Here is a 27,837-nt window from a genome sequence, read left to right as displayed (position 1 = left end):
TTTAATAAAATATTTTAAGTTGTTAATTCAGATATTTTATTGCCAACCCAATACATTTATCTCTTTTAAGTTTATGAGTTATTTAAATCTGGGCGGTGTAAAAAAGATTTAATACTTCTACAGGAAAGATAGAAAAGTGATTTCTCTTATTTTAGCTATCATTTTGTTCTGCTGTGGTTTATATTTTGATTTATTTTACTATAGTGCCAGTAAATTAATGCAATATTTTATAATAAGCACATTACTGCAGGTTACTTCAGAAAAATTTCTAAGCTCATTTTCAAGAGTTTTAAAACTGGAAGAATTAATTTCATATTCATCAAATGGGGATGGAAATCCCCCTTGTGGTGTTTGGGAAAGCATGTTTGGTCTGTTTGTAATTTACTTATCATTTTAAGTGTTGAAAATGTTAAAACAAGTGAATATTATTTTCTTCCCTCTGCCAGTGTGTTTTGTATTTATTTAGAACCATTCTTTACTGTTCATTAAGAATTAGTGTCATCCCTTAATTGATAATGTAAATAAGTTACAAAGATAGGAGAGTGTAGATATATTTGAAAAACAATCTTTATTTCATTTATTTGCCTAAGCCTCACTGATTGTTCACATGAAGAAATCCAGTTATAACTTGAGTTGTTCTCAAGGTAATTGGTCAGTAGTTTTCTTGAAGAAAAGAGATAAAGCTTTAAAATGGAAAGCTCACTCTGGCTTAGAATATAAGGTTTATATCAAATATTTTCTTTAAATTATGTTCTTTCCATGCTCAAAGAACTAGCCAAGTACTTAGAAAAATTGAACTGATACCTCTTGTGCTCTTTACACTAGAATGAATTCTAGAAGACTGAATGGAAACCACAAAAGCACTAGCATAAAACAAAGCTGAATTTTTAAATAATCTTATGATAAGACTTTTTAATGTATAACAGATTTAATTTTATGGAGTTAAAATTTATTTTCTTATGACAAAAATCATAGTCAAAATGTAAAAAAGAATATTTGTAAAACATGATAACTATACCGGAGTTTGCTTTTAAGTCAATAGGATGAATATACCACTAGAAAAATGGACAAATTGTATGTATAGTGAGTTTATGAAATATAGCCCGTAAACATAGAAAAGATGCCTTATTAACAAAGAATCATTTCAATTTTCTACCTCCATTATGTTTCATAGAACATTTTGCTTTAAATACAGTAATTTTAAATATTTATAAATCCCATTGTATGGTTTGAAATAAAGCTTTTATTAGATATTCCTACCATCTTACAAGAGTTGATTTTCTCAGCTAGCACGGTCTTTTTTCCTAATGTTCTTCTAAATCAGTCAAATTTTGATTTCCTAGTAAAAATAACTTTTATTTATTAGATATCATAGTGAAATGACTGTATTTATGTATCATACCCAAAGAGCATAATCATTTATGAATAATTTTTGGACATACTATGTTTTCTTAAAGAAATAGTAGAAGAAAATTTTGCTTAACTTTGTTCTATTTCTTTATTATTTTTGTAGGATCCAGCATTCGAACATTCACTCCATTTTATTTCCTGGTGGAACCAGTGGATACACTCTCAGTTAGAGGCTCTTCTGTTATATTAAATTGTTCAGCATATTCTGAGCCTTCCCCAAAAATTGAATGGAAAAAAGATGGAACTTTTTTAAACTTAGTATCAGATGATCGTCGCCAGCTTCTCCCCGATGGATCTTTATTTATCAGCAATGTGGTGCATTCCAAACACAATAAACCTGATGAAGGTTATTACCAGTGTGTGGCCACTATCGAGAGTCTTGGAACTATTGTCAGCAGAACAGCCAAGCTTACAATAGCAGGTAAGTTTTTTAAAGTTATTTATTTATATTTTCAATGTTTTATAAAGGGTAAATCTTGATAAAAGCAGCATTATCCTAGAATTTTCATTTAACTGGTAACAGATGTGCCCACTTAACAAGTATCAGTTGAGCATGTATTATGTAGGGCTTGCTCGGTGTTGTAGGGAATAAGCATTTTCCCACTTTCTGATGATTTAGATAGCTTAAGGATGCTATCAGAAGTACTGAACTTGGAAATGACAGAGGACGTTGTGTAGGAAAATTGAGTCACTTTGATTGCTAACTTTTATCTTATCCAGTGTAACCATTTAGTATGGGTTTGTAAAACTTGTAGCATAGCCAGAATCTTGGTTCCTTTATATCTTAACCAAGGAAATGACAGTTAATTGGATAAATTATTTAAAAATCTGTAGGATATATAAAGGTGAAGGATAGAAAGTTTTAAAGAGAGAAACATTCATTTCCTTTTAGAGCATACTTATTTGAAGAATGATGGAAAGTGTAGGAAAAATTAAGGCTCTCGAAGTAAGATCTGGTTCCTAAGTGAGTCATACTTGTTTTGTAGTAGACACTGGTGTTCCTCAGTATTTCTTCATTTGAATACCAGATTAAGTAGTTAAATTTTGTTAAGGTTCACTTTGTACAAAATGGTATTATCTTTAAGTCTTATATTTTATACTCACCTTTGTGAAATGTTAACATGTGAAAAAACAAGTATAACTAGCTTCTCATTTCATTTCCACTCCTGGTTCATGCTCCCCATCTCGTGCTCACTCCAGGATGTATTTGCTCATTCATTCAGAATATGATGGCTCTTTTTCTCTTTGGAGCCAAATGCTCAACGTTGAATTAGTGTGTGATGTAAAGCCACTGTAGTTATTCCATAATCACAGACTGAGGTTGGGAAAGTGAAAGAAGAAATAAATCAGTCTTTTTGACAATTTGCCTTTTCTCTTTTTTCTCCTTTTAAAAATGTATTTGGCAGGCTTTCTACAACATACAAGTTAGCATTATGACTTCCCCTATAATGTCACTTAGGTCAGCTTCTGTGTATCATTTATGTTCTTAAACTGGGCTTTAATTTTGACTACTTGCTCTCAGCTGTCCCCACATCCAATCACCAAATCCAGTGAATTCTTGCTTCCTAATTTCTCTGTACTTGATCCATATTCTCTTTCCTGAGTCTACTCTTTGTCATCTCTTACCATAGCTTTGTAACTGCTGCCTCATTGTTTTCCTCCTCCAATCTGTTCTCTTTCTCTTCCTTAAGTGGCTCTCCAGTAACGACATCAGGTTAATGTCTAAACTCTTTAACAGGCCTCTTGAGTCCTTTCATGAGCTGGCTTCCACTTCTCTAGCTTCATTTCTTATCACTGCACCCTGCCCTTGCCTCTATCACTACTTTCATTCTCTGCCTCTGGCTTTTGCTCATGGCTTCCCCACTGCCTGTTAATTCTGTCCTCCACCTTTCCCTTCTTTCTTCTCCTCTGCTAGGTGTGTCCATTCTTCCTCTTAGCTTTCATATTTTTTAGGAATTGTTTTTTGACCTAATATTTAATTAAACAGGCAGTTTTAATACAAGATGATAAATTCTTTGGCTGCAGACAAGATTCTATAGGAAAGCTGTTTAACCTGCTCTTGGCCTAGGTATCAGGAAGAAATAATGTCCAAGCTAAGAGACGAATAGAAGTTATTCTTAATAGTTACATGGTATTTATCACATAGAAAGATTCTCTTTTTGATGAACAGTTAATGGATAAAAAATTGTTTGCTGTTATAGGCAATATTATTGTGAACAACCTTTTGCAAATCTTTATTTCTATAGAATAGATCACTAGACTTAGCAATTCTACTAATTGCTGGACCATAGGGTATACTTTGTACGTGTTTGTATAATTTAAAAAGATAGCGCTGGACTGGCAGTTCCTCAAAATCTTAATCAACCATATAGTTACCACATGATTGAGCAATTCCATTCTTGGGTATCTGATACTCAAGAGAAATGAAAAGATATGTTCACAGAACAATATGTACATGAATGTTTATAGTAGCATTGTTCATAATAGCCAGAAAGTGGAAACAACATACATGTCTATTAAGTGAAGAACAGATAACCAAAATGTGATACATTCATGCATAGAATATTATTTGGCAATAAAGAGAAATAAAGTTCTGATATGTACTGCAGCGTGGATAAGCCTTAAAAGCATTATGTTAAGTGAAAGAAGCCAGTCACAAAAGATCATATGTCATATAGCTTCATATATATGAAATGTCCAGAATAGGCAAATATATAGAACCAAAAAGTAGATTGGTGATTTTCTGAGGACGAGGGGATTAAAAGCATGGGGGATGGGGTGGGAAGAGGGAAGGTATGGGGAATGGCTACAAGTGACTACAGGGTTTTTTGGGGGGGATGATGAAGATGTTCTAAAATTGGATTATAGTGATGATCGCACAACTCTACATGTAATAAGACCATTGAATTGTGTACTTTAAATGGTAAACTTTACAGTATATATATGGTATGTCAATAAAACTTTTTTTTTTTAAAAAAGATACTGCCAAATTTCCATTCTAAAAGACTATTGGTTGGAGTTCTTTGATTGCAAGCAGTAGAAACTGATTCTGGTCAGTCAAGCAAGAAGGGGAATTTTTGAAAGAACACTAAGTAGATAGTTCATAGAATTAAATATGAGAGGTCTTTTTCTGTGGATCTCATTTCTCCACAGCATAAAATTGTTTTACTGCCTCGGCTATAGGTGTTTTGTGCTCAGTGGTGGGGAACCGGGTGGTCTAACTACAGACATTATCAATTCCTTCTTGGCAGCCCCATTCCCACTCTCTTTTTTCCTGCAGTTCTCCAGAGGCAGCAGGACAAACTGGCCTCCTGCTTGTTGAGCACAGGACGCTGCAGCATCTTCTGCGTTACTGTCATTTACTGGTTCCTCCATCTGCTTTCTCTGTTCATAAACTCTTTGAAATTTCTTGTCTGCCAGTTCCCCGTATGTTGTTGTGGATTTATGTTTTTTTTTAAATTACTCATTTTCATAAGACCTAAGGAGGGAGAATATTTTGACTTTTAAAAAATAGAACTAGCTCTTGGTTTTATATCGGATTCCTTTTTTCCCTTTTGTTAGTTTCTGTGCTTATCTTTATTTCCTTTCTTCTAATTTCTTGGTTTCTGAGAAGTAGATATTTGGTTAATTTATTTTTATTTCTTTTCTCCAAAAATCCCTTTGAAACAAGAAATAAAAAATTTGTAGCACAGCTAGATGAACTGTAAATGTATATCATTTACATATAGACTAATTAACCATTAAAAACAGAAGACCCGGATTGTTTCTAATAATTTAATATGTTAGTCTTTATTGTTTTTTTACTTCTTTGTTTTTCATTTTATTTTATTTTATTATTAGTTTCAAGTATACAATACATTGGTTAGACGTTTATATAGTTTATGAAATGATCCTCCCGATTACTCTATCACCCATCTGGCTCTACACCTAGCCATTACATTATTGCTGACTGCATTCCCTATGCCATGCTCTCCATCCCCAATACTGTCTCAACTACTAATTTGTACTTCTTTAACCCTTCACCCTTTTCTCCCTTTGTTAGTCTTTAAAGAAACATTTTATTGTATTCTGAGCATGTCAGTCACTTTTAGATATTATTAGTAATAATAGTAGCTATGTTTGTTGAGTATTTATGTGCCAGGCAAAATGCTATATTTGAATTATTTGTTAAGTGTTTAACCTTTTTAACAACCCCATGAGGCCTGTTACTGTTATCATTTTACTGATGGAGAAACTAAGGCTTAGAGGTTAAGCAACTTGCCAGTGTCACAGTCATGAAGTTGTGGAGCTGGGATTCGGATTCAGATTATATGACTCCAGAACTCATGCTCTCAACCACTGTATTTTGTGGCATCTATAATCTATGACTGCATTTTTTGGTTAATATTTTATTTTGAAATAATTTCAAACTTATGGAATCATTGCAAGAATTAAGAATCTCATTATAGTCTTCACTCAGATTACCTAATCTGCCTTATCACACACACCGCCCCCCAATATTCACATACCCAAATAAGTTTTTTCTGAATGGTATCCTGAACCATTAAGATTAATTTGTAGACATTACCCCTACCTAAATACTTCCATGTATGTTTTCTAAAAGCGCAGACATTCTCCTAAATAACCATCCTTCAATTTTAGGAAAGTAACCATAATACAATACGACCATTTAATCCATAGATACCATTCATATTTCACTGGTTATATCAGTGTTCTTAATAGCAAAAGAACAAAGTCAGAAACTTACCCCCTTTTCTTTCTGGTCCAGGAGTACACGTTTTACTTAGTAGTTGTATCTCTTTAGATTCTTTCAATCTCAAACCGTTCTTCCTTTTCTTTATCTCATTTTGGGTTTTCTGATTCTCCCCTAAGAATAGATTCAGGTTTTACATTTTGGGGAGGAATATCACAGAAGTGATGTTGTGTTGTTAATGCATCATAAGAGAAAGCATGTGATGTTTTGTTATTACTGGTGATGTTAACTTTCATTACTTAGTTAAGATAGTTTATGCTGTGTTTCTGCACTGAAGTTAATAAGTATTTTGTACTTTTATTAATTTTGGTAAGAGATAATTTAATAATCTGTAAATATCCTATTCCTCATTCAACTTTCACCTATTAGTTTTAGCATTTATTCATGATTCTTTCCTGCATTAATTATCATTATCTCAGATTTAGCCAGAGGAAACTCAGTTTGACTTCTGTGTCCTTTTGATACATCTATATTGTTCTTTGGGTACTTCCTTACTTCCTGTCACAAGACATTCCAGGCTCATCTTGTACTTTCCCTATTCCATTCCTAGAGTCAGCCATTTCTGCAAGGAGCATTGATGCCTTGCAGTAGAGAATGGTAATTAGAAATCAAGATTGGGTCATCATATGTACTCATTGCCACTGGAGTGACATTGATTCTGGACTCTCTCTGAACAGAACTAGGATATGTATATGTGTAATGACTGTGTATGAAATGTATATATATTTCACACATACATTTATATCTCTATATATCTATAATTATGTAATTATATAAAGCTATAAGTTTATACTGATACCTCTATTCTAGTTCAATACCATGGGATTTACTCTATGTTTCTGCTATTTCATATATGTACCTTTCTTCTCTATGAGGAGTCTGACTCCCAACTGTCCCTAATACATTTACTTGTTTGATCTGTAATCCTCTATGTAGTCAATTTTCCAACTCATAGACCTTTTTCTTGACCCTGGTTCCACCATACATGTGGCCACATGGGCCGACTTGCTTCTGGTTCCCATGACTACATTTTAAAGTAATATTTAATTATATATTTCTGCTTTTCCTTTATTGTCCAGGTCTTCCAAGATTTGCCAGCCAACCAGAACCTTCTTCAGTTTATGCTGGAAACAGTGCAATTCTGAATTGTGAGGTTAATGCAGATTTGGCCCTATTCGTGAGATGGGAACACAACAGGCAGCCTCTTCTTCTGGATGATAGAGTTATCAAACTTCCAAGTGGAACACTGGTTATCAGCAACACAACTGAAGGAGATGGGGGACTTTATCGCTGCATAGTTGAAAGTGGTGGGCCACCAAAATACAGTGATGAAGCTGAATTAAAAGTTCTTTCAGGTATTAATTTATTATCAGAACTGATGGTTTTATGTTTATTGATGGGTAAAAATTATTCTGTTAGAGTTTTTAAAATAAATACTATTAAATAGTGTGGCGTGGTATATTAATGTCAGCATAAGGAGTCTGTTTCTTACAAAAAGGAAAAAGAAGAAAACATACCAAAAAGATCCACTCTTTAGTGAATGAATTTATCAGTAAAAATTTATCAAGCTCTTAAATATATTCAGTATGTATAGCATTCTTCTTGACCAAATAAACATTAGCTCTGTGTCTTTTATCAAGCCTCCCCACAATAGGATAATTATTATAGTTCTTTTACTTCCCTGTAATAGGATAGTTTTTATGGTAGGTCTTTTTACTTGTAAAAATCGGAGATTCACTCAGGCTAGTTCATATAAGGGACAGGCGGACTGGTAACTGTCAATACAGCAGCTCTCGAGACACTGGTAAGCAAGCATTGTTGGATCTTTATAATACTCCCCCTGCCCCCACTTTTAATGTAAACTCACCTCTTCTTTCTGTCTTTCCTTCTTTTTCTGGGTTCTCACTCTTTCTGCTCCGACTGGCTTTCCTCATAATGTGTTATGTGTATCTTTTCTTAAATGTGTAACTTCTTACTCATAACTTCCTCTCACTTGCAGCTCTTCATATTTGATATTTCATGACCTTTCAGCTTCTGTTCCCACTACTAGGTGCCTGATTCCACATTTCTTATTTTAAATGTGAGTTTATGACTATAATTTGACCACCCCCACGTTGTGTGGGCAGAGTTTTTCTATATGATAACTACATAGGTCCATTTTTACCCCATGGATTGGCTGGCAAAGTGAGACCAATATGATGAGCAGTGATTCTTGAGAGTGTTTCTGATGAGCCTTGAACTGATTTTTTTAAATAGTTTTGTCATCATTTTTTTAGATAGTTTTGTCATCATCATCTTTGCCATTGTCATTCCTATCCCAATGTATTCTCAGCTCAGCAGCCACAGTTATCTTTTAAATGTATATCAGATTGTGCCATATATTTGCTCAGAACATCCTAATGATTTCCCATCTCAAAGTAAATGTTAAGATCTTTGGCTTGTTAGGCTTTATATAATCTTAATTCCACCTCCCTCCCCCATCTGTCTTCCATCTCATACTTTTCTTTTCCTCTGTGATTGTGGCCCCCTTACATTTCTAGAACACTCCAAACATGCTCTTGCTTTAGGGCCTTTCTACTTGCCGATTTTTCTGCCTGGAATCCTCCTCTTCATATATCTGCCTGACTCACTGTCTTTCGCTTGAATATGACTATCAGTGAAGTCTTCCTTGACCACTGTTTAAAACAACAATTTCCCATTCCCCTCGCTCCCTGGTGCTTTTTCTTTCCCCCTTCATTTTACTTTAGAACATAGCACCATCTGACATTATATCTTTTATTTGTCGTTTCTCCCCCTGTTAGTATGTAAGCTCAACAAGGGCTTTTGTCTGATGCCAGAATGGTAACTGGCATTTAGAGGCCAATAAATATTTGTTCAGATTTGTTTCTAACAAAATTCAATTAAATCTAGGTAAATAATTCAAGGTAAAACAAAAGAGAGAGAGAACTATTGCCATATAGCAGTGTCTTCCAGCCTACTTCTTGACTTGCTTCACCATGACAGAGGTCATATTTCTTCTCTATACCCAGGTAGCATTCGAGCAAATCTTCTAAATCAGATCCAGGGAAACAAGCTTCTCAGTGTCAAAGAGTAAGCTATCACTCAGTATCTGCAACAAAAATAAAGTACTGAATATCTTGTTTGCTTAGTGAAGGAGAGCTATGCTTACGAAGTATAATCTTCTTGAATAATACAAACTGCTGATGTATGGAATTTTGGGGAAGACATTGTTTTTGGTGTGTTGGTTACAAGGCACAGGTGTGTTGATCACATACATAGAAGTATGTTTTATGGTTGGTTACAGAGGGAAGAACAGGTTCATGTTAGCCTTAGAAGCAAGTGATTCTATTGCTGAATGGCTGACTTTTAAAGCCTGAGGCTGTCACTGATTAATTGGCTTTCAAAGCATGTTCACTGAAGAGAGTTGTCCTCACTGATCTCTTACCGGTTACTTGTTACCATGGTTACAGAACTGTCACTATTTGGTTACACAAGTTTAAAGCCAGCTATGGTGGTGGTTACTATGGCTATAGGACATCTTTCTTTTCCTAGGAGTATGGGGACTGGAGTCACATCTCTTTACATGAGAACCATCTTTTTACTCCAGAACCTAACACCAGAAATATCACCCTCAATACATAAGAGAACTCTATCTTTTGCCCATAAGGGTGTGGCTTTTTCATGTGGCCATAAAAGGTAACTATATAAAGTGAACACGCATATAGTGGTAGCCTGATAGTTGCACCATTATAAAATCAAAGGATTGACAGACTAAGTGAACAGATTAAAGAGATGAAACTCAGAAAGATTTTCAGAAGTAACACACAGATATAGGGAAGGAAAGAAAACCTCTTATGATACCCCTGTGAGTGGGGAGGATGCTGCTAAGAGTCTTGAGCTTGCTCAGTCTTTTCTCTACTTTTACCACTTTTTCCTGTCTTTTAAAGTGAAGGCAATTCATGTCAAATCTCCCTTAGTTAACTAGTAAGCACATTGAAGACAGGAGCTATAACTTAACTATCTTTAAGGCCCCAGAGAGCCTAGCACAATGCTTTGCACATAGATGTTATTTAGGAAATGTTTGCCAATTTAAATGGAATTTTCTTGTGTCATTTTTCCTTAAAATATTTATTATATAAAGCCACACAGACCAAGTAGGAGTTTGCCATTCTTCATCATTAAAGTGGTAAAGTGCTTTCTTAGTTATTCTTTTATTTAAAATATTTTTTTTCTTTTTAGATCCTGAGATCACATCAAACTTGGTATTTTTGAAGCAACCTTCTTCCTTAGTCAGAGTCATTGGTCAGAGTGCAGTATTGCCGTGTGTTGCTTCGGGACTTCCTATTCCAACCATTAGATGGATGAAAAATGAGGAGGCACTTGACACAGAAAGGTAATGTTGTCTGTCCAAAAGCCTTTTTCAGCCTTAGCTTGAGACTTGGTCTAATCTTATTTGGGACTATTGATTAATTTAAAAAAATTGATTATTTACTTTATTTTTAAAACATCATTTATCATCCTTAAAATGTTTATATGTTATATATGATTAGGATATTTAAAGAAAGAATGCTCTCAAAATATGGAGGAATTCCATTTGTTCTTTCTGAGCTGCACTATACTTAGCTTAAGGGCTTGGGACTTCTCTACTTTATTGCAAGGGTTTCTGGTCCTGGGTAGCCTGAGACTCCTTACTCTCTCATATGCGTTTTGTTGATAGTAGTTTTTTCTTTACTCAAACACTAAAAGAAGATGTATTTCTCATCCTTTCGTTTTTGCCTTTTAAAAATAATACCAGCCTTCTTCTATGATCACAAATTCTTCATCTTCCACAACAGCCTTTTCTGTTATCTATCCCATCTCCCTCATTACTTCTTTATGGTCTGGATACTTTTCTCAGTTGTATTCTGACAAGAGAACTGAGGTGGTGGTGATGGAGGTTAGATATACTGTGTTTCCAAAACAGGTTATCTTGTGCCTTGTAAGGTGTTAAGTATATCCCTGACCTCTACCCACTCGATGCCAATAGCACTCCCAAGTTGTGACAACCAAAAATGTTTCTAGAAATTGCCAGATGCCCCTTGGGGGAAAAATCATCCCCAGTTGAGAACCACTATTCTAAAGCAGTGCTGTCCAATAAAGATATGATGCAAGCCATATATATAATTTAAAATTTTCCGTAGGTGCATAAGAAGAGTAAAAAGAAGTACATGTGCAATACTAAATACAATAATAATTTATGCAATGTACCAGTTAAAGTGAAAGTAGTGCTTCCAAAATAATAAAGTTTGTGTTTAGCGCAACTTCAGCTTTTACATTTAAATAAAAATTAAATTAAAAATTCAGTTCCTCAATCATTCTGCCACATTTCAAATGTCAGTAGCCACATGTGGCTAGTGGCTGTCCATTAGGACAGAGCATGTCTAGAGTTTCTCAATTGAATTTTCCAAAGTAAGCAAACAATCTAAATTTGTTTAGTAACCAAAACATGGAAAGGAATATCTAGTTAGCCTGATGATCAACCTTCAGTGATCAGTGGGGATAATAGAATACAAGCAGATTGTTTCTCACATGTTCCATTAGCAAAACTGATGATATCATTTCCAATATTACCTGATTTCTTTCTCAACACCCATCCAGTTACTTCTTTTACCCTTATTTTACTTTCTTTCTTCCCACTCCTTCCCAGCTAAATATGCAAAGAATTTATAAGACCAGGGAACTTTTTTAACATGCTAACAAACACAAGGAACATTAAAATGGGAGATAAAAATTTCAAGCTCTTAGAGAAGAAATTTTTATGGGTTACATGTTAGAACAAAATATCAGGAATAGGAAAGCTGAAATAAATTACTTCAAAACCTTTAATATTTTATCATAAAAGGACATTTTGAAGATGTATAAAATACAGAAGTTTGCTTTCTTATATAAGAAATAAAAGTGAGGATTTCTGTGATTCTCATTTGTTTATTTAATAATTATTCAACAAATATTTATTGAATTCAGATTATGTTAGGTATTGTGCTAGGTACTGGGAATAGAGAAGTGAACCAAATAGAGTTTTTACTCTTAAAGGACCTCATATTCTAGTGCGGAAGAGTCAGATAGTCATCATATACACATAAAAAATGTCAGTTTACATTAAGTGCTATGAAGAAAATTAAGCAAAGTATGTCATGGGTGTCAGGAGAGGTACAGGTGGGATTGCTATTTTATGCAGTGTGTTAGAGCGTTGTTCTCTTAGTAGACTGATTCTCAGCCAGGTGTCTAGTTGGGTCAGGGGTATAGAAATTATGGTAAGAATATTATATATCTTCCTTTTATGTTACATCAAATTGTTATGTTTGATTTTATTCAAAGATATTTCTGAGGGGAAATGTTTTTTAATTAAATCAAATGTGGATATATATCATGGTTTGTAATATTCCTCTGAATTTTAAGGATAAATCGAGGGACTTTTAAGATTGAGTAGACTGTTTTCTACCTCGATTTCTCTAAGTTTCTTCATACTCAGGTTATGTGGTCGAGAAGTCTGAGAAGCATTGCTTGATATAGCACTGTCACAGGAAGAGTCAGAGGAATATAAGAGTAGGACAGTGTTGGCGTTGTTCGCATTGGTATTTCCAGACCCTAGCACAGTGCTTGCATGCAGTGGGGTAGGAAGAGTGGTGACCAATGTATTTTGGTTGAATGCCTGAATTTAGTATAGGAAAATATAAGTGGGACACAAAAGTGCTTCTGGTTAGATATAAGTAGTTAATCAAAATATCAGCCAGAGCCTCATGAGCTATGTACATGGACCTTAGTTAATTGTTTAGACTTTAAATTAGAAAGAAATTTAGAAATTGAAAGAAAAAAGTAGCTAGAGATCCAGATAATACTGGGCTGGCTCTAGTAGAAAATCTTAAATTATTAGACATCTTTTTTTGTTACTAATTTTAAGACATCTTTACAAATGAATATTGTAAAACATTACCATAGCTTTTATAAATGTCTTAAGAATTAATATAGTTACTTAATCTTTGGATCAAATTTGTTCAGATTCATACCAAACATAGCTGAAGGGGTAGTGGTGGTGGAAATGTATCCCATTCATTGAGTAGTTTTATTTTAAAAGGAGAGAATCCAGAAAATACAAATGCTGAAGTGCAAGGTGATTGACAGCAAAATGTGATTTAGTAATCAAATAATGTTATGTTTTAGTGGAATGATAGATCAGAATCAAGCCACAAAGGAACAGGTTATTGTTATAAAAATGCTTAATGTTATTATAATAGTAGAAAGATTAGATTTAAAAAACAAGTGGAGGACTTCCTTTCTAGGGAAATGGAGTAGATGTATTTTTCTCTGTTCTTCCTGATAAATACAACTAGAAACCATGGAAATTATATATACAACAAACATAAAAAGACTCTGAAAGACAGAGAAAGATTGACTGGCTAGGGACCTTGGCACCCAAGAGAAAACATGATGATGAGTTCCCTGAGCTTTCTCTTTGCCTCTTGGAAACACCAACAGACACATACAAAAAAGCTCTAACAAAAGTGTGTTCTTTCCAGCCACAGGACTGGGAAAGGGACAGCCTAGCAAGACAAAAACTGTTAGACTATAATCACTCTTATTCCAGCCAAACACCACAGAAGAAACTGGCCCCACCCTCCCTATGCCAGCAGAGACCAAGTGGGAAGCCTAGACTTCCGCCCTCACTTTGTTGTAATGAGATACTTCACCCTCCTTGCTGTATGGTGCTAAGGAGGGAGTCAAGATTTTCATCCCAACCAGGCATTATCGGTGGAGACCACGTGGGGAAGCCTAGACTTTTATCCCACCCCACAGTAAGAGGCACTTCTTCCCTTCCCTACTGGGGTGGTATCAAAGGAGGCCTAGTGGAGAGTCAGAACTTTCACCACTCTGTAGTATTGAGCGCCTCACCCCTACCTCAGCATCAGTGGATGTCATGTGGGGAACAGTAATGAGGCACTTTTGCTGCACCCAGGGGGCAGTATAATTGGAGGCCCAGTACAGAGCCAGAACTCCCAACCTTGCTAAGGAGTAATGAGGAAAATTCTCACCCTGCCCCTTTAGGGATTAATGGAGTAGGGAACCTGGACTTCTACTTCCACCTGACAGTGATGAGGTGGTACCTCCTCTTTCCTCTTCTAGAGCGGTGTGAGAAGAAGCCATCTAAAACAAAAGGCTTAGCGAGATACAGAGTCTCAACATAATACCCCAGATATCCAGATTTCAGTTGAAAATCACTTATCATACTAAGAACCAGGAAAATCTCAAATGAGAAAAGACAACCAGTACATGCCACCATTGAGATGATAGGTTTTAGAATTATTTGACAATGATTTTAAAGCAATTATCATAAAAATGCTACAATGAGCACTTATGAGCGCACTTGAAGTAAATGAAAAAATAGAATATTTCAGCAAAGAATAGAAAGTCTCATATAGAAGATTTAAAGAAAAACAAAATGGAAATTTTCAAACCTAGACAGGAACCAAAATAAAAAAACTCAGTGGATGAGCTTAATAGCAGATTGAGTAGGACAAAGGAAAGAATCAATGAACCAGAAGAAAAGACACAAATGATAATATTATGACTAAAATAGGGATGCCACTACAGACCCTACAGACATCAAAAGGATAATAAGGGAATACTGTAAACATAGAAATTTGACAACTTAAACAAATCATTGCCTCCAAAATATAAACTACCATATCTAACCCAATATGAAATAAATAATTTGAATTGCCTTCTAACTTTTAAGAAGATTGAATTTGTAATTTTAAAACTGTCCAAAAAGAAGTCTTAAGGCCCACATAGTTTCACTAGAGAATTTTACCAATGTTTAAAGAAGTTTTAACATCAATTCTATGCAGTCCCTCTAGAAAATAGAAGGAATTAAAACTAGTATTACCCTGATACCAAAACAGACAAAGACAGTATAAAAAACGGAAAACTACAGACTAGTATCCCCAAACCAATAAACAGAATTCTTAAAATATTAGCAAATAGAATTAAGCAGTATATTAAAAGTTATGTATACCGTGACCAAGTAGGGTTTATTCCAAGGATCGCAAGGCTGGCTTAGTGTTCCAAAATTAATGTAATCCACCCTATTAACAAACTAAAGAAAAAAACCTGCATGATCAAATTAATTGAGAAAAGGCATTTGACAAAATTTAATGCTCATTTATTTTTTAAAAAGCCCTCAAAAATAATTAAGAACATTTTCTAAAAAGAACCCTACAGCTAAATTTATGCTAATGGTAAAAGACAGTACTTTCCCTTTAAGATCAGGAACCAGTTTAGGAAGTTCACTGTCATAGTGCTGGAAGTTCTAACTCGTTCAATAAGGCAAGAAAAAGAAAAGGCACACAGATTAGAAAGGGAGAAGTAAAACAGTTCCTATTTGCAGAGGATATGTTTGTCTACATAGAAAATCCCAAGGAATCCACAAAAAGCTCTTAGAACTAAGACATGAGTTCAGCAAGATTTCAAGATAAAATATAAACAAATATCAGTTGTATTTTTGTATATTAGCAGTGAACATGTGAACACTAAAATTACAAATACAATAGCATTTACATTCACTCACACAAAAATGAAATACTTAGGTATAAATCTAACAAAACCTGTTAGATTTATATGTTAAAAACTGTGAAATGCTAATGAAAGAAATCAAAGAAGATCTAAATGGAGAGACATACTGTGTCCATGAATTGGAAAACTTAACATTGTAAAGATATCAGTTCTCTTCAAATTGATACACAGATTAACTCAATTCCTGTCAAAATCCCAGCAAGATTTTCCATATAGACAAGATTATCCTAAAATTTATATGGAAAAGTAAAAGAATTAGAATAGTTAAAACAGTTTTTTAAGTGAGGAGAATCAGTTTACCTGATTTCAAGACTTAACTGTATAGTTACAGTAATGAAGAGTAGAGAATCCAGATATAGGCCTAAACAAAAATGCCCAACTAAACTTTGACAAAGATGCAAAAGCTATTCAGTGGAAGAAAGATAACCTTTTAGACAAATGCTACTGGAACAGTTAGACACCCAGCCATAGACAAAAAAAAATAAACCTCAATCTAAGTCTCATATCTCATATAAAAAATTAACTCAGAATGGAACATGGACCTGAATGTAAAATGCAAAATGGAATTTTAGAAAAATATAGAAAATCAGGATCTAGGTCTAGGCAAAGAGTTCCTAGATTTGACACTAAAGGCACAATCCATAAAAGGAAAAATTGAAAATTGAATTTTATCAAAATTAAAATAACTTGCTCTATGGAAGACCCTGTTAAGAGGATAAAAGGTAAATACATTGTGAGAGAAAATATTTGCAAACCTGTCTATAACAAAGGACTAGTATCTAAAATGTGTAAAGATCTCTCAAAACTCAACAGTAAAAAAAGCATATAACCAAATTGGACCATGGGCAAAAAGCATGAGTAGATGTTTCACTGAAAAAGATATACAGATGGCAGATAAGCACAAGAAAAGTTGTTTAATATCATTAGCCATTAGAGAAATGCAGACTAAAACTGCAATGTGATATCACTACATACCTGTTGAATAGCTAAAATTTTTAAAAGGGCGGTAACACCAAATGCTGTCAAGGCTCTGGAGAAACAGAATCACTGGTGTGAAATGATACAGCCACTCTGAAAAACTGGCAGTTTCTTAAAACACTTAACATGTGCAACTGCCATATAACCTAACATTTATACTCTTGGGCATTTATTTATCCCACAGAAATGAACTTATGTTCACACAAAAACCTGTCCATGTGCCATTATGGTAACTTTATTCATAATAGTACCAAACTAGAAACAACCCAGATGACCTTCACTGAGTGAATGGTTAAACTATAGTATATCCATACTGTGATTCTGTTTACATAACATTCTTCTTGAAATGACAAAATTACTGAAATGAAGAACAGATTAGTGCTTGCCAGAGGGTGATGAGGAGGTGAGAGTGGAAGGGAGGTGGGTGAGGCTATAAAAGGGCAGTGTGAGGCAGTAGTGATGGAAATGTCAGTATCCTGGTTATGATATTGTACTGCGGTTTTACAGCATGTTACCACTGGAGGAAATTGGGTAAAGGGCACATGGGATGTCTCTGTATTATTTCTTAGAACTTCATGTGAATCTGCACTTACTTCAAAATGAAAAGTTTAAAGAAAAAAAATGAGAGAATAAATTTTGTGCCAGAGCATATGTAAGATGTAACTTTCACCGCCCCTTCCTGTCCTGCTGTTGTGTCTGAGAAGTCCTTTTGTGCTCTATATCTTATTTGTGTTCATCTTCTCCAGCATTTTTATGAATCTTCTTTTTAAATTTTTCTCTCTCCATTGGCTCCTTCTCTTTTGCCTCTAAAAAGACTTACCTCTCTCCCACTCAAATAACAACACACAGAAAACCTGTTAGACAAGCAGTTTTCCTTTTGCTTTCTCCTTCACACATACTGCCCTACCTGAAGAGTCTTCTTTGATATGTTTCTTCCTCAGCTTCTCTATCCAGTTCATCTATCTACAAGATATTATTTTACCTCCTGAATATCTCTGAAATTCATCTATGTTGCTACCACCGTCAGCTGTTCCCTCAATTATTGCAATAGCCTCCTAATTATTCTTCCCACATGTACTCTGGTCTCATTCCAAATGCATCTTCATACTCTTGCCAAACCATTCTTTTCAGATATCATCACATCTCTGTCAGGCTCCTACCCACTTTTAAAAATATTTAATGGATTTCCAGTGTTTTTAGGTTAAAGATTCAAATTCTTAAAATGGCTTTCAAAGCCTTCTGTAGTCTGGCTCCATCCTCATCTTTTTCTTTTTCTCTCTCTTACACCTGTCACACTGGTTATTTTCAGATCCCCAAATACAATGTGATCCTTTCTGCCACAGTTTCTTGTCGTAGGCTGGTCTTTCTTTCTGAAATCTTTTTCTCCTCGTCATTAACTCCTATTCATTCTTCACATTTCAATTTACGGGATATTTCAGTCAGGAAAATCTCTCTCTAATACCCTGGCAGGTTCTTTTTATATACTGCTTTGTAGGATTGTCATTTATGTCTCTTTCCCACTGAGTTGCAGGACAGCACTAATTGTGTTTTTGCTCACCGCTGCATCCCCAGCTACTACCTGACACATAAAGGCACACCAATAGATATTTGTTAACCAAATGAATAAATCCCTCCCCTTATCTTCATCATCCAACTTTTTTTATAAGAGTGGTCAATACTTTTTGCCTTCTCTTTACCCCATCATTGCTGCTATAGTTCATCTCTTTCTCTTTAATTCTGCATCATTACAGTAACTTTACAACCAAACATCCCGTTTCTAGTCTTTTCCCCACTCCTCTTGTTTCTTCAATAAATCTGATCATGTTATTCATCTGCTTAAAGTCTTCCCTTTTGGCCAAAAAAATAGGTCTCCTTAGCAAACCAGGCTCTCCTAGACTGACTCCAGTTACTGAGAGAGAGAAGGAGAGAGAGAGAGACTGAGAAGAGAGACAGAGAGACACAGACACACACACACACACATACACTCACTCACTCACTCACTCACTCAGCCATACTCAACCAACTTGGGTCCATTGACTATGCCTACTTTTTCACACATTATTTCCTTTGCCTGCATATTTGAAATTTGAAGTTCTAAAGACTTGCTTGCCATGTTACTATAAGCCATCATATAGTTTTGTAAACAAGTTAAGTTAATTCTGCCAAGCTAGTGAACATTCTTCCTCCCAGGTTTCTTTTAAGAGGAGTAAAACCAACTCTATTAAGAAAGATTACTTCTGTACTGGCATTCAGTTATGGCAAATATAAGGCATAGTGAGTATCAGAAATATTTTTAGTATGATTATTAGATATAAATTACTGTACCTCTATTTACAAAGTACCATACCAACTAGCATTTCAAATTGTTACTTTCAACTGGTATCATATATATATATTTCTGATTTCCCATTTGTGAACATTGTTTTCCATTTCCGAAGCTTAGTAGTGTTTTTGTCCCAATTGTAAAATATAGGATTTTAATGTTTGTAAATTTTTCTTATTTTATCTTACCTGTTTACCCCAGTTATTCTTTTTGTTCCATTATATGTTGTCTCGCTTCTCTGTTCCATCACATAATGTTGGGATATGATGGCATATTTAAGATATTTCAAAAAGGAAGGCCATATAATAAAGTTTAGTAATGACTTTGCAGGATATTTCTTCGAAAAGGTACCAGATCCTATTCTGGTTTTCCTCTTCCTTTGCCCAGAAACATAATCTTGTTTATCAAGTTAAGAAAGACTAATTACTCAAACTCACAGTGTACTGAAATTTAAGCCAGAATGGAACTTTACTTAGGATGAGAATTATAAATGTGGCACAGACTGAATAATTATTTCCTCTGATTTTTTTTTCCCTGTCAGGATTCTATATGAAAAGCCAAATTACAATCAGAACATTTTTTGTTGAGCATAGATACAGACAGGAAATGTAATAATATTAAGATTTGAGAGAAAAATATGCCTATGTAAACCAGTTTAAATGTAGAACCTCAAAATAAAAATGAAATTGTAACTCCAAACTCTCTAAATTAACTAAACTTGTTCACTTTATAAAAATTTATTCAGAATATTGATTTGTGATTTCTTCCTCCATATTATAGGATCATTTTACTTTCTCTTTAAATAGTCTCTTTAAGTAGACTTAAATCACTCTTTACAGTAGCGTTAGTAATGATCAGCATCCTTGTTGATAATGACATGACTGATTCATGCCCAGCCACCACACCCAGTGAACTGCTCTCTGGCAGCTGTCCTTTCTCCCTTCCCTTCCTCTTTTCCTCCCTTTCCTAGCCAAGCTACCATAGGAAACTTTCAGTAGGCATTGTGACCCCCTGACTCACTGTTTCTGATCTGATCTTTTGTCATCTCAATGTGGCATAATCGTGGTGGAATGACTCTTAGATTGATTATAGACTTCAAAAATACATAATTTGCAAAAAAATATATTTTTTCCATAAAAAACCTGGGCAGAGTAGGGAGGCAGGGGTGGACTGTGGGAATGGAATTGGTCACAAAAAGTGCTATCTCTTTGGGAATAATTTGAAGTATCAGAGATAATTTATTAAAACATTTTGATTTGTATTTGTGATATTTATTCATGAAAAATATAAACAAAGCAAATTGTTCTAAATTGAATTCTGATGATTTTACATAGTCTCTGTCCATTTCTAGCCATAATACTGCTTAAGCGTTTTCTCTGTTTTATGTGGACAATTTTTCAGGTATTATTTTCCTAGTTCTGAAATGTACCAATATTTTTTTATGCAGCTCTGAAAGATTGGTATTGCTGGCAGGTGGTAGTCTGGAGATCAGTGATGTCACTGAGTATGATGCTGGGACTTATTTTTGTATCGCTGATAATGGAAATGAGACAATTGAAGCTCAAGCAGAGATTACAATACAAGGTATGTATTTCCTGTATAAACAACTGTTTGCCAGTTGTTTAACATTAATGTGGGAGAGGCAATACAGCCTAATTAAAAGCCTGAGCTTTAAACTAGACCACTTGAGTTCAAATTCTTATATTTTCTAGCTGTATAATGATAGGAAATTAACTTTTCTGAGCCTCACTTTCCTCATCTGTAAAATAGGGATAGTAAGAGTATTTACTTGATTGGGGTTGTTTCGAGGATTAAAAGAGTTAGCATTTGTAAAACTGCCCAGATAGTGACTAAAATACAGTAAGCTCAAAGTTAGTTATTATTATCTGTAGTAGTAGTAGTAGTAGTAGTAGTAGTAGTAGTATGAGGAAGGGTGCAATCTGGGGGCATCCGAACTTCAGTTCACTTTTCTTATCTCAGAATGCTTTCTCACAGAGACTTCCTATTCTCTGATTTGGAATCATGGATCTCGTAAGCATTGGTGTTCCCTCCTTTCAAGTGAATAGATCACTCAGGAAGGGGAGTGCACTGTGCCTCTCAATATAATATGGTCATCTGTTTGATGATTTCTTTCTGTTTAACTATTGCTGAGTGTCACAGCATTTCTCCTTTATGGGTTCTCTGATTTAGAAGTCAGAAAATGAACATGGCATGTACACATAGTCTCTTCTTTATCCCATCTCCCTTGCCCTTCCTCCGTATGGAAATGTATCCACAGAGGACTACTTGCTATCTCTCCTGTGATTTGTCTGCACCCTCATTTATCTTTGTTTCAAATAAAAATCTTTAAGAGCTTCTCCATTACTTTCAGGGAAATCTAACACTGCTTGGCTATGTTGAGGTTATATGTTGGATATATTGGCTTGCTGTAGTCATTATCAACTTGCCTTAAATTGTATTGTATTTGATAGAATACTTTCTGATCGGTGGTTTGGGGTTGTTTCATAGTTCATATGAAAGTTTCTTTTGGTACATTTGGTTGGTTTCAGATTGAGAAGTAGAGTAGCCACATTCCTACTCTAATAAGAAGACTCAGACGTGTTTTTGATAGGAATTGGGGAGCACACTATGTTGGTGAAGGCATAGAATGTTTATATTCTCTATTGCTAGTTGTGGGTGGATTTGTAATCTCTGAAAAGCGAAAAGCAGGCGTTGGAGTTCACATAACTGTTACCTCAGTGAGCTCAACCATTGTTCTTGGCTAGATGGAGGCTGACTATGATTAGCTGTGGAAGGACCAGCTTACTTCTTTTACCTTTATGTGGATGGGACTGAACAAGTAAAATATTAGTGAACTCCATCTAATTTGATCTCTGTGCCTCCATTACTGGATGTTTTCTTTTTGTTTTTTTTCTATTAATCGGATTCTTGGCCTAACACTCTCTTTCATTTTCCTACCTGTGCCTCAGTTTCTTTCACTGTAAAGTAACTTGTTATAAGCCTCAAATGAGAGAGGCATAGTGTCTGCCATATATGTCAGTTACATTTGTTCATGTGATTATTTTCTACTCTTTTATTTTTATGCATCATGGAATCTGATTGAGACTCTGCCTATTAACTGTATTAATAACATTTTTAATTATAAAATAATAAATATATTTTATAATTTGTACCCAGTTCCATCTTATTATCTGTGCTAGACAAAATGCCCTTAAATGAATACATTCTAGAAAACAGAAAAGAATAAGAGTGAGGAAAACAGTATATTAAAAATTACAACAAACCATCCCTAATCAAAACAGCATGGTGTTGGCCCAAGAATAGAGAATAAAAGAATAAAATACAGCTGTTATAAGTAATTATGATACTTTAAAATATTATCAAAATGGCAATTCAGTTCATAGAAGAAAATGTTTTATTTACTGAAAGATATTGGTACAATATACTTTCATGTGGAAGAAAATAAAGTTGGATCTTTACTTCAAACCAAAGTCTAAATGTGAAAAAATGAATAAAAAAGTGAGATAGTATTTGTATTATCTCTGATAGAAGAGGCAGTCTTAGGAAAAACAGAAAATAGCATGTCAAACAAAAAACAACAAATTTTGAAAAACAGAAAATAGCATGTCAAACAAAAAACAACACATACATTTTTTAAAAAGTTACATAGAGCATTGTGAGTAAAGGGTAAATGCAAATGATAAACTAGGAGAAAATATTTGTAACACATAATTGAGAAAGGGTCAGAATGTTAAAAAAGGAGTGCTTTCAGTAACATGTTTTAAAAAGAAAGAACCTGAGGAAAATTGATAAAAAAAATATGAACAAACATTTCACAGGAGCTTATTAGCTATTTGAATTTCTACATCAGTAGATAGGCAACCTTATTAGTAGTAGGAAAAATACAAATTTAAAAGATACCATTTTCCCCAACAATCATATTGGCAAAAGTTGAAATGATTTTCACCTCTATAACATGTGGTATGGTGCTCAGAACTGAAAATAGTTATTGATATCATCTTACCAGTGCAGAATAGAGCAAAAGCTATATCTGATACCTCCTCGGTACTAGATACTGTATTCCTCAATGAAATTTAAGGTTGAATTAGTGTTCTCGATATCCTTATTATAGGATATCCAAATTCATTTACTAACCAAGTCTCATAAACTGTTCATCAACTCTTTCTCTTACTTCCCAGTCTTACTTGGGGAGGATGTCTAAGGTTCTAAGTTAGGTTCTTTCATTTCTTACCTACTATTGAAATAGCCTTCTATTTGCTAACTTCTCTATTTCTAACAAAATTTTAGTTCATCTTGAGGCTAATAGTTGTACATTTGTGTTTGAGAGTACCTGCCATGGTCTTTGATCCTTTGTAGAGGACTGAGGAATTGTGGTGCTTAAAGACAGTTAGAGGTCAAAAATCTTGATGAGCAAAAGAGCTTTAGAGAATTTTTTTAAAATTTCACCCAAAAGGTTATGCAGAGTGCTTTATAAGTCCATAGTTAATGAAAAGTTAGAAAAAATAAATGAAATATACTTTTAAAGATAAGAAGCTAGAGATGTTATGAGTATCCATGACAGAATTAGAGTACTTATTATTATTATTCTCTAAACAAGATGCCCCAGGGTAACTTTTCCGGTGGTAACATACTAAATATTAACTTTTAATTCATCAGTTTGCCTCAGATTTTTGAACTGAATTAGGAGCGGTTGAAATTGAGCAAAAGCTTTACACTTTTGATGAAGAAAATAGTTGCTAGGCTAGTTTCCAGTTTCTGTCAAACTAGTCCCAGCTGTTGACTCCTTCACCCCAAATCAATTCTGAAGAAACAGAGGGAAGTGCAGAGAGACTGAAGCTCTCTTGAACCTGTATGTGGTTATGGGTGAGTGGGGTATAACGTGTGGGGATGGCAGCTACAGCCTGAGACTAAGGAATGCCAGAGGTAGCAGTGACAAAATAGGTTGGAAGAAGGCTGTTAAGTTTTATTGTTATTTCTCACTAGTGTTGCCTTGAGACTGTCTTTACCTGTCCCTTCACCACAGAAATGAGCAGCAATGGTCCAGGTTGGTTTCTCCGTAAGAGTTTAAATGTGAAATCCTGACCAGAGGAGTTGCCTGTGGAATGCTCAGCAAATTGGTGTAAACAGCTAGTTCCGTGATCCTTGGGACTCTTTGCTCTGGGGCTCATTCTCCACTGTTAAGTTCACCAGGTTGGATATAAGTAGGCTCTGGTGACCATACAAGTTACAATCATACAGAGTGGTTGGTATCCCAGAAGGACATTAGTTTACAGTCAAACTAGTCACCTGAATAGTACCATTACTCTCAAAGAAAGACAGCTTAATTAACATATACCATCTGATGGAGAATTATTAGGAAAGATTGACCAAGAATTAAAAATAATCATGATAAATATATTTAAGGAAATAAAGAAGATATTAGCCATATAATGTAAGAACGAGAAGACATAAAAACATAGAACCAAGTAGAAGTATAAGTTATGAAAAATGTAGTAAAAATAAAGAATATAGTAGACTGGCTGATAGCCAAAAGCATACAGAATGAGCGAATTAGTGAGTTGGAAGATGATGTTGAGAATTTAGCATTAAAGGATAGAGAGAGAACACATAGAATAAAAGCCAAGAGGTATGAAAATTAGATGCAGAAAGGCTTCTATCTAGATAAATAGTAATCCTAGAGGAGAGATAAAAAGGGAGGAGGAAACATTTGAAGAAGTAATTAAGCTAAATTTCTCAAAATTAAAAACTGATAGAAGATCTTAGCCTGAGAGGGCTTAAAGACTTCTAAATATGGGAAAGGAAGAGAAACACGTCATTAGACCCATTGATAGTGACATAATATCAAAGACAAAGAAAAAATTCTAAAAGCTTCCAGTGGCAAAGAGCAGATCACTTCCAAAGGAATAAAAATTAGATTGCACCTAGTGTTTATCTTGAAAAATCTGACATCAAGAGGACAATATAGTAATGTTTTTAAAGTGTTAGAGGGGAAGAATGTTGAATCCATACAGAATTTATATGCAACCAAATTGTGAGGCATAATAAAAATTCTTATTTAATATAAGACCTCAGAAGGTTTCCTACACAAAGATACACACTGGAAACCCTTTTGGAATTAATAACTAAGAAGAGACTCATTCAGGAAATGCTCAAGAGTTAGGAGTTTTAAAACATATCTCCCAAATTTTTGAAAGTCTTTCTAATGAGTAGTGTAGTTTATATCCCTTGCCCTTGAATCTGAGAGCGCTTGGAGCCGTTTGAATAAATAGAGAACAGCAGAGGTGATGTCACATGACTTCTGAGGCTTATTAAAAGCCATGTGGATTTCTCCTGGTTCTCTTTGGAATTACTGATCTCCAGAAAGACCTTCCTCTTGGGATCTCCTTCTCAGAACCCAGCTGCCATGCTGTGGGAAGCCCAAGACACAAGGAAACACTAAATCATAGGTGCTTTGGTAGACAGTTTTAGCCAAGTCCAACTTTCAGGTCATCTAACCCAGGGACCACACATATGAATGAAGGAGTCTCCAATTGATTTCAGCCCATAGCTTGCTTGATTTCTTTTTTCTTTTCTTTTTTTTGTTTTTGGTTGGGGTGACATTGGTTAATAAAATTATATAGGTTTCAGGTGTACAATTCAATAATATGTCATACATATATTGCATTTCTGTGTTCACCAACCAAAGTTAAATTTCCTTCTGTCACCATGTATATGACCCCTTTTATCCTTATCTCCCTCCCCACCCTTTTCCTCTGGTAACCACTAAACTGTTGTCTGTGTCTATGAGTTTTTGTTAATCTTGTTTGTTTATTGCTTTCAGTTTTATATTCTGTATATAAGTGAAATTATATAATTCTCAGCTTTTTCTGCCTGGCTTATATCCCTTAGCGTAGTAATCTCAAGATCTATCCATGTTGTCACAAATGGCAGTATTTCATCTTCTCTTATGACTAATATTCCATTGTTTATAAGTACCACATCCTCTTATCCAGTCATCTGTTGAAGGGTGTTTTGGTTGTTTCCATGTCTTAGCCACTGTGAATAATGCTACAGCGAACATCAGGGTGCATATATGTTTACAGATAAATGTTTTCACATTTTTTGGGTAGATACCAGGAGAGGGATTGATAATTCATACGATAATTCTATTCTTAATTTTTTGAGGAGCCTTCATATTTTCCATAGTGGCTGTACCAATTTACATTATTACCAGCAGTGTATTAGAGTTCTTTTTTCCCCACAACCTATCCAACACTTATTATTACTTGTCCTGTTGATGGTAGCCGTTCTAACAGGTATGAAGTGGTATCTCATTGTGGTTTTGAGTTGCATTTCCCTAACAGCTAGTGAAGTTGACATCTTTTCATATGTCTGTAGACCCCAGCTTTCTGAGTCATTCTCTGACATTCAAGTCTTCTTAGACATTGTGGAGCAGAGATAAGCCATCCCTGCTGTACCCTGTCCTAATTCTTGACCTACTAGAACTGTGAGCATAAGAAAATGGGGTGGTTTTATGCTACTAAGTTTTGGGGTGTTTTGCTGTGCAGTAATAGTAACCTGGGGAAGTTCATCATCATCATCATCATCATCATCATCATCATTATTATTATTATTTTAAAAGGCTAGGATCATAGAAAAGAAAAAGTATATCAATGCTAACTCAGAACAAAAATTTTTGACAGTACCAAGTAGTAAGGGTAGACAGGAGTATATCTGTTGTTAACAGAAAGAGATATTAATATTTATATGCCTATAGATATAAATATTAAGATATCATATATGAATTTGGAACTTACAGGCAATTACCACAGAACAAACTGGAACATACATATAACTTTTGAATAGCAGAAGAAATCTTTACCCAACCGAAAGCACAAAGGGAGAAGAAAACATTATCTACATTATCTACTATAAAGTATGAAGCCGATGCAGAAATAACTCCCAATATAATGGTAATTGAAATAATATAAGTGGGTAAAACTCATCAAAAAGAAACCAGCAGATTGAATTACAAAAAAAAAAAAAACAAACAAACCCATATCTTGTTTGCAAAGATACACAAAACTGAATGAGACAGATTTAAAATAAAAGGATAGGTAAGATACACTAGGCAAAACAAAAGAAAGTTAAGGTAACCATCCAAAGGCAAAAGTAGCAGAAGAAACATATTTACTTATAAGAGTAGATCAAGAAGATAAACACAAAACATATAATCAGCATAAATACATATGATCCTAACGATGCAGCCTAAAATATATCAAAACTAAATAACAGCTGGGAGAGATAGATAGATAGATAGATAGATAGATAGATAGATAGATAGATAGATGATAGATGATAGATAGATAGATAGATAGATAGATAGATTGATAGATGGATAGATGGATAGATGGATGGATGAACAGTTGTTAGAGATTTTACCACACTCCTCTCAGGAAATGATAGAATGAAGAGAGACAGATTTAGGTTAACCACAGTTATCTCTAACTTAACATAGTTCTGCCAGTACTATAAGAAAGGAAAAAAATAATAGTGTTGAAATTGGAAGAAGAGACAAAATTGTTCTATCAGCAGATGATTTGATTGTGTACCTGAAATCACCAACAGAATCAACACACAAGTGTATAATAAACAGCAGCCTTGCTATATAGGATCAATTTATTAAAATCAGAAGTATTCTCTAGTAATTATTGATAGAAAATAATTTAAGAATAGATAAATTCACACTAAGAAAAAACTAAAA

At 34.5% G+C, this 27,837-nt stretch overlaps 1 protein-coding gene across 1 annotated transcript in view; it reads left to right on the top strand.

The window, feature by feature from the left end:
* The first annotated feature begins 607 nt into the window (after positions 1 to 607).
* Positions 608 to 27,837, top strand: part of NEO1 (neogenin 1) — a 160,938-nt gene continuing 133,708 nt past the window's right edge. Inside the window, exons 1-5 of the mRNA XM_011376899.2 lie at positions 608 to 644; positions 1,514 to 1,831; positions 7,243 to 7,518; positions 10,403 to 10,556; positions 20,521 to 20,657. Coding sequence (XP_011375201.1) covers positions 608 to 644; positions 1,514 to 1,831; positions 7,243 to 7,518; positions 10,403 to 10,556; positions 20,521 to 20,657 — 922 coding nt within the window. The remainder of the gene's footprint in view (positions 645 to 1,513; positions 1,832 to 7,242; positions 7,519 to 10,402; positions 10,557 to 20,520; positions 20,658 to 27,837) is intronic.

This window comes from Pteropus vampyrus, unplaced genomic scaffold (assembly GCF_000151845.1).
Source record: "Pteropus vampyrus isolate Shadow unplaced genomic scaffold, Pvam_2.0 Scaffold10, whole genome shotgun sequence".
Taxonomy (NCBI): Eukaryota; Metazoa; Chordata; class Mammalia; order Chiroptera; family Pteropodidae; genus Pteropus; species Pteropus vampyrus.
Note: the sequence above shows the minus strand (reverse complement) of the source record. Positions and strands in the feature narration are given on the sequence as shown.